The sequence below is a fragment of the Bidens hawaiensis genome, unplaced genomic scaffold, assembly GCF_021521415.1.
Source record: "Bidens hawaiensis isolate Kalapana, Puna unplaced genomic scaffold, B.hawaiensis_p1.1 tig00017719_1, whole genome shotgun sequence".
Classification (NCBI taxonomy): Eukaryota; Viridiplantae; Streptophyta; class Magnoliopsida; order Asterales; family Asteraceae; genus Bidens; species Bidens hawaiensis.
In genome coordinates this window covers 469191-476443 of record NW_027492675.1, presented here as the reverse complement: position 1 = coordinate 476443, position 7253 = coordinate 469191, and the positions used below count along the sequence as shown (strand labels likewise).

At 33.1% G+C, this 7253-nt stretch overlaps 2 protein-coding genes across 3 annotated transcripts; both read left to right on the top strand.

Annotated features, from left to right (window-relative positions):
* The first annotated feature begins 457 nt into the window (after nt 1–457).
* Nucleotides 458–6742, top strand: LOC143554521 (tobamovirus multiplication protein 1-like). Of its 2 annotated transcripts, XM_077044254.1 has the most exons (11): nt 458–562; nt 643–695; nt 769–861; nt 943–1014; nt 1335–1407; nt 3145–3190; nt 3294–3357; nt 3490–3543; nt 3628–3705; nt 3777–3872; nt 6688–6742. In XM_077044254.1, the coding sequence occupies exons 1-10, from the start codon at nt 541–543 to the stop codon at nt 3867–3869; spliced, it is 648 nt and encodes a 215-aa protein (XP_076900369.1). In that variant the 5' UTR covers nt 458–540; the 3' UTR covers nt 3870–3872; nt 6688–6742. The 2 variants fall into 2 exon arrangements, with proteins under 2 accessions (XP_076900369.1, XP_076900367.1); XM_077044252.1 differs by lacking the exon at nt 6688–6742 and having other exon boundaries at nt 3777–4037.
* LOC143554527 (tobamovirus multiplication protein 1-like) lies at nt 4293–6685 on the top strand. The gene is made up of 11 exons (XM_077044258.1): nt 4293–4376; nt 4757–4847; nt 4911–4963; nt 5052–5144; nt 5237–5308; nt 5656–5728; nt 5835–5880; nt 5951–6014; nt 6117–6170; nt 6447–6524; nt 6602–6685. The coding sequence occupies exons 1-11, from the start codon at nt 4293–4295 to the stop codon at nt 6683–6685; spliced, it is 792 nt and encodes a 263-aa protein (XP_076900373.1).
* Nucleotides 6743–7253: the final 511 nt, after the last annotated feature.

Genomic DNA, 7253 nt, shown 5'->3' with positions numbered 1-7253 from the left:
TTAATAACTAATATAGTCATATAATATACTTGTAGTTCTTCCTTTAAATGTTATACAATTGACGATTATATAACCGGTCACTCATCTATCTAACTAAATTATTAATACACACTGTACATCTGTCTTATACGGTTTTTAATATAAAAATGTTTTTAAAAAAAATTTGAAATAAGTACATTTGATATCAAATAGTATTAAACATTAGTCACATGATTTATCCAACCGTCTACATCTTTTAAAGAGAAAAAAAGGTATTAAACTTTGTATTGATTTTGAGATAAGATAATATAATCTCCTTTCTTTTTCTTTTATTTATTTGTTATTATTTCCTTTGTTTGAATAAATAAATATAAATATGTGAAGAAAGGTCAAAGAAAAGAATCATACGAGTATTATTATGATTATGTTGTAGGTAGGTGAAGAAGAAAGAAACAATCAATCTTTTGAGTTTGTTTGTGTTTATGGTTACAGATTCAGTTAATTAGGATTGAAATCCGGGTGCCGGAATATGGTTGGACAACACAGAAGGTTTTCCACCTCATGAATTTCATTGTTAATGGAGGTATAATAATAATAATAATAATATCAAATTATTATCTGCACCGTGTAATATGTATGCCATTATTATTTCTGTTTCTGCAGTGGGCGCCATTGTCTTTGGATTTCATATGCAAGTGTTCAATTTACATCCACTGGTGAGCATGCTTCTATCTTCAGTTACTTTATTCAAACATTAATAACTGATTATTTACAAATTGTTGTTGTTAGGTTTCCATATGGATGCTACTCGAACTTCCTGGACTACTGTTTTTCTCAACATATACTCTCCTTGTCCTATTTTGGGCTGAAATATATCACCAGGCATGTCAAAATCTGAATTTGTATCATCCTCTTTAATCTTAAATATATAATTCTTTTATATCATCTTTTTATGATAATCAGGCTAGAAGTTTGCCAACAGATAAACTCAGGACTACTTACGTGTGTGTTAATGTGGGAGTTTATGTCATTCAGGTTAGTTGCATGTACATTTTACATATTCATGTTTTATTTGCTGTGTCAGTTGTGATCCATTTACCTATTAATCGGTTGAGTTGGTTATCTTTTACTTTAAAGAGTCAAAACAGGTAAAAGAATAGCTCAAAAAGGAAATAAAAAAACTTGTTTTTTTTTCACTTGAAATCACTTTATTTAGAAAATTAGCTCTTTGAAATAATATAAAAAAAATTTCAACAGAATGTGTTTCTTGTAAAACCACCTCTAGAAACGACCATTTGAGGCGTCATTTTGGTTTATATGTAACTATTTATACCTAACATACTTGTTTGTATCAGGCTTGTATTTGGATATACCTCTGGATAGATGACAACAGCACGGTTCAATTTGTGGGAAAAATATTTATTGCAGGTTCGTTAGTTTTAGCTATTGTGTAATATCTCAAGCTTGTGTTTTAAAGATCTAAACATGACCCTTTTCCCTTTCCTTGAGCTTATAAAAAAACCGAGTTAGTTAATTACACCTTTTGTTCCTTAGGTATATAGGAAGTTACACACACCTTTCTTTCTTTCTTTCTTTCTTTCTTAATCTTCATTAATCACACGAATCATCCTTTTTGTATTGGGTTTGTCACACATTTCTTCCTTTCTAGTTCCCACTAACTGACGTTAAATTTTTTTGGTTAGTACACTTTTGACCTCTCAAATTTTACACATTTTTATTTTTATTCACATGGACCATTTATGTAGTTTACTAACATATAGAATAAAATAAAAACCTTAATATTTGTTTTACTAAATATGTTAACATAAATAAAATAAATTTGTATGCTTTTTGCTTGTTATTTCTTTAAAACGTTACTATCAGCCGCAAATTCATTCCAGTTTGTCTTCAACACATATTTGCCGGTGTGCTTTGTGTGCCAAGTCTTCAACCATAGTTGTTTCTCGTGCATTTGTAACAACGGATCCACCACTCTACCCTCAATACCATCTTTAATGTCATCAATAACTTGTCAAGAACTCATGCAATGTTAATCTTATATGGTTTATTGATGGACTTAAAGATGGTATTAGGCTAGAGTGGTGAGTTTGATGTTTCATGTGTGTGAGCGACCACTATGGTTAAAGACGTGGCACATGAAATACACCGACAAGTATGTGTTGACGACTAATTGGAATGACTTTGTTGATGGTAATAAGGTTTTGAAGAAATACACAACGAATTTCATATCTTCTTCACCTTCAATGATTTTTTTTCTAGATTTCAACATCAATAGAAAATCAAACCCAAGTTGCGATTAGAGAAAAATAAAATGTTGATCGAAACCCATTTATCCAAAAAGGTGGGGGTGGTTTTGGTCCGAACTTATTTGTATTTACGTAAGCATACTTAGCTTACTTTGTAATTGAAATATTAAGGTTTTTATTTTATTTTATTATTTTTAATATATTACATAAATGGTTTAACACCAGTTACTGGAAAGGACGAAACACGTGACAAACCCTATACATAAAGGATCATCATCGTACTCGGTATATCCCACCAATAGCAAAACTATGGTAGGGTCTGAGGAGGGTAGGATGTAAGCAGCCTTACCTCTACCCCTTTATGTAGACAGCCTTACATAAAGGACGCTTCGTGTAAAATGAGAGATTATGGATGATATGTGCAATTCTTATATACTTGTAGGACGAAAAAGTGCAATTTATTCTTATTTTTGAAAGTAACTTAGATCAAACTTATCGGTTTCCAATGAATTTTTAACTGTTGCCAAACTTTAACATCCCAAAACTGAACGAGTTTGATACTTGTAGCCACAATAATCAGTTTTCAAGATTTGGATGAACAATTTTGCTTCTGATTATCTCATTATTCACGGGGTCAAATAATGAGTTTTCATACCAAGCTGCAACAAAACTATAAAATATTTTACTCTTTGCACAGAAAATGTCCTGTTTGGTTATCTTATTAGTTAATTCCTTAAATAATTAGATAGAATCTGATAATTACAACTTCAAACGACACAAACACATCCAAACACTATTAACATGTATTAATATCACATTATCACTTTCAAAACAATCATCCAAACGCCCATCGTAGTCTCGTTATGTGGTTTTAACTCATTCATACTGTGTTCTGCAGTTGTATCATTTATGGCAGCATTGGGATTCTTGATTTATGGAGGAAGGTAAATCTTATAGGCTCATATAAACAAACATTATTAATAAATCCATTATGATTTTATTTTCGTGTTAACCTCATGAATTGTTTTTTTATATTCAACGAGTTAGATTATTTTTCATGCTGAGACGTTTTCCCATTGAATCAAAAGGAAGAAGAAAGAAACTTCATGAGGTCGGTGCTTTGCATATACACGTTTATTCCTTATATAAATGTTTTCCATGTATGTATGTGTTGAATGTTGTATCTATTTGCATAATTACCAACTGTTTTTTAACTTCATTATGAATTATGTTCATTTCGCAGGTTGGTTCCGTGACAGCAATATGCTTTACCTGTTTCGTTGTAAGATGCTTTGTGGTAAGTTTCTATTGTTTTTCCTCATCTATAAAAAATAACGTATCAATTGATAATCATTATTAAACTTAATATTGTTAACTGCAGGATGTTTTATCAGCTTTTGATGCTGAGGTTTCACTAGATGTTCTTGATCATCCTGTTCTTAACTTGATCTTTTACATGGTAAGACTGACACCATAAATTACTCGTTTCCCATTTGACTCTTTAAATTTGACTTTTTTTTGGGTCAACAGCTAACGGAGATCTTACCGTCGGCTCTGGTGCTGTTCATTCTAAGGAAGCTGCCACCCAAGAGAGTTTCGGCACAATATCACCCGATTCGTTAGGCAGCATATTCTTTGTATAATACATGAACATGCAAACATAAGTTATTTGGATTTGGGGATTGCAGGAAACCTAAGTTTTTTATAATATTTTTGTGGGAAGAACAAAAGAACAACATTATTGTTTTGCACTTGATTGGTTGATTTTTTTCATGGATAACTTAATAATTTTGAGGACATTTTCTGTGTTCATTTGGTTAGCTGGCAATTTGCTATTGTTGAACAAGATAAAAGTAATAAAAAATGCAATATGTTTGTTTTTAATTGGTGCATTTAACAAATTAGTTGACTTATACCTTAGATTAGTAAAATAACATTGGTATACAAATGTTCTCTTTCCTTTGCTCCATGTCATACCTACTGCTAGTTTACTCATCATAAACAAGATTAGAATCCAAAAGTTTGAATTTTCTGCGTTGGTCGAAGATGTTTGATACGTTGTTGTGGTCGGAAGATGGGATCTTCTTCACTCTTTGTTGTTTCTATGCCCTTGTATCTGCCATAGCTCTTGTAAGTTTTCTGTCTCTATGTATTTGTAATGGTGTGTAAGACGATGCCCCATAATCGGCTCAATACCTGTCAAAGTGTCCAGTATTTGTCCGGATACTTGAGGGAAGACCTGCTGGTTTGCTTACATATTGTGTTTCATATATTACATAGTTACAAATTAAGTAAAGTTCGACTTCTTCACATGATAAGTAAAAGCCGGTGATCAGTGAGTGATGATATATGTTACGTTCAGCCTTTACAAGATGTTTCCCCCATCCTAACCGAGACTTGTTCATCCCATCATAGACTTTACAAATCATATTTGCTATATGCTAAGTGAGAACACTAGGAGAAGGCTTTAGTAATGACTGTTCTGAATTTATCCTTAATTTTCATAACAGATTCAATTAATTAGAATTGAAATCAGATTACCCGAATATGGTTGGACAACACAGAAGGTTTTCCACCTCATGCATTTCATTGTACATGGAGGTATAATCTAAAGATTTCATCAAACTATCATCTTCATTGAGTAATATGTATGACACTCTGCAGTGCGCGCCATTGTTTTCGGATATCATATGCAAGTGTTAAACCTGCATCTCAAGGTCATTAGTTTATTCAAACATTATAAACTGATTATTGCAAATGGAAGTCCAAACATTAAAAATAATATTTACAAAATTTTGTTGTTAGGTTTTTGTCTGGGTGCTTCTAGACATTCATGGACTACTTTTCTTTTCAACTTATGCTCCCCTTCTCCTACATTGGGCTGAGATATATTACCAGGCATGTGACATGTAATTTATCCTTCTTCTTTTTTTTTTTCTTTTAATCTTGTATATTTTACGTAATTTTGTTATTTTCTTTATAATAAGCAGGCTAGAAGTTGGCCAGCAGATAAACTCAAGATTACTTACTCGCGTATTAATGTGGGAGTTTCTGTCATTCAGGTTAGCAAATTTGATCCATGTACTTATTAATTGGTTCTGCATGGTTTTACTTTAATGGGTCAAACAGGTAAAAAGGGGGAAAATCCCTTAAAATGGCCATGTTGACTGATAATTTTTTTCTTGTATTTAGTTAAGATATTGTTTTAGTCAACCAGACTCTTCCACATGACAGCCTAACCGCGCAGCATATTTCCGTCTACATAGGAGAATTAATTTATTAATCTATTTAAAAAGTAGAGAATGGATTTGTTGTGCCAAGTGCCAACATTGAAATATGTTGTGAAACTTATTACTGATCAACAAGGCAGTTTTGGTGATTTTCTAAGGTACTTGTTTATATTAATCAGGTATGTATCTGGATATACCTCTGGGTAGATGACAGCAACATGGTTCATTTTGTGGGAAAACTATATGTTGCAGGTTAGTTTAGTTCTAGTTTCCGTTTAATATCACAAACTTGTGTTTTAATTTTTCAAGCTCATAAAACCAAGTTAGTTTAATAAATAATTTGTGCTATATACTGCAGTTGTATCATTCATGGCAGCATTGGGATTCTTGTTTAATGGAGGAAGGTGAATGTTGAAAATCTTATAGGCCTATTTTAACATGTACTATGTTATGATTTTCTTTCAAACCGTTTAGATTATATCACACGCTGCTACGTTTCCCTGTTGAATCTGAAGGGAGGAAGAGGAAACTTCATGAGGTAAGTTGTAGCATAATGTTGTTATATGAACAATGGAAAAACAAATTGTTTTTAATACAATCTAAATATTAAATTTCATTATGAATTGTGCTAATTTTGTAGGTTGGATCATTGACAACAATATGTTTTACCTTCTTCCTAGTAAGATGCTTTGTGGTAAGTTTATGCAGACCTTCGTCCCCTTTTAACTTTTAAAAATGAAAATTATGAAATTTTGTAAACAATTAGTGTCAAATACAATTATGTTATTTCAATAATACCCTAGTTTCTTTATCAAAAGATACTTAAGAGGATATATGAATTGAAAATTAACTTTTAGTTACCTTAACCCGTTTTGCCAAATAAAACCTGAGCGCGTCCATTTAAAATAAAACACCTCGAAACTGTCACCTCTTTAATAGCCATGTCTAAACTTAATTTTGGTAACTGCAGGGTGTTTCATCAGCTTTTGATTCAGAAATAACATTATATGTTTTTGATCATCCGGTTCCTAACTTGATTTTTTACATGGTAAGACAACACAATTCCATCTATCACCGGTTTCCCATTTGACCTTTTGCTTTTGACGTATTTTTTTCGGTCAACAGCTAACGGAGATCCTCCCTTCGGCTATGGTGTTGTTCATTCTAAGGCAGCTGCCGCGCAAGAAAGTTTCAACGCATATTCATTAGTCATCATATTCTTTGTATAATACATGGACATGGAAACTTAAGTTATTTTGTTTGGGGATATGTCCAAGGTCGACTCCTCGACCGTCGTGAGACCGTTCCCCTTGATGCGCAAGAACCTGATGGAATCCGTAAACCCTCGCCCCGTGTCGGGTTTGAACCCGGTGTCGAAACATAGAAATGAATCTGACCTGATCCATGACGATGTTTCCACGGATGTCGAGATGAACGAACCACGTCTTGATCTTCTTCTCCGGTTGCTTGAGATTTGCAATGGCCTTTTGGGGGTGTGGAGGTGACTGCTAAGAAATCTCAAGGATCTCTTGTTTACAGACACAAAAATGATATGATGGTGGTGGCTCTTATTGAGCATGACTCTTAATAAGGAGGTGGAGACCTCCTTATATAGAGAGCCTCATGGCCACCATCATGGTACCTAATGGGCCTAGCCCAGTTAGGGTTACCTCCACAAAACCCCCTCAGCCCAATAACATTGTATTAGTCCATATAATAAAATAAGCCAAACATAATAAATTTAGGGTCGTAAAACCGGGTTTAGTACCATACCCCT

What these genes read in the sequence shown, in the direction of transcription:
- LOC143554521 (XM_077044254.1), top strand. Translation starts at nt 541, where the DNA reads ATGAATTTCATTGTTAATGGAG. An exon ending in GGGAAAAATATTTATTGCAG is followed by an intron (nt 1,408 to 3,144) that starts GTTCGTTAGTTT and finishes TGTGTTCTGCAG; the next exon opens with TTGTATCATTTATGGCAGCA. An exon ending in TTAACTTGATCTTTTACATG is followed by an intron (nt 3,706 to 3,776) that starts GTAAGACTGACA and finishes TTGGGTCAACAG; the next exon opens with CTAACGGAGATCTTACCGTC.
- LOC143554527 (XM_077044258.1), top strand. Translation starts at nt 4,293, where the DNA reads ATGTTTGATACGTTGTTGTGGTCGGAAGATGGGATCTTCTTCACTCTT. An exon ending in TTGTATCTGCCATAGCTCTT is followed by an intron (nt 4,377 to 4,756) that starts GTAAGTTTTCTG and finishes TTTTCATAACAG; the next exon opens with ATTCAATTAATTAGAATTGA. An exon ending in GGGCTGAGATATATTACCAG is followed by an intron (nt 5,145 to 5,236) that starts GCATGTGACATG and finishes TATAATAAGCAG; the next exon opens with GCTAGAAGTTGGCCAGCAGA.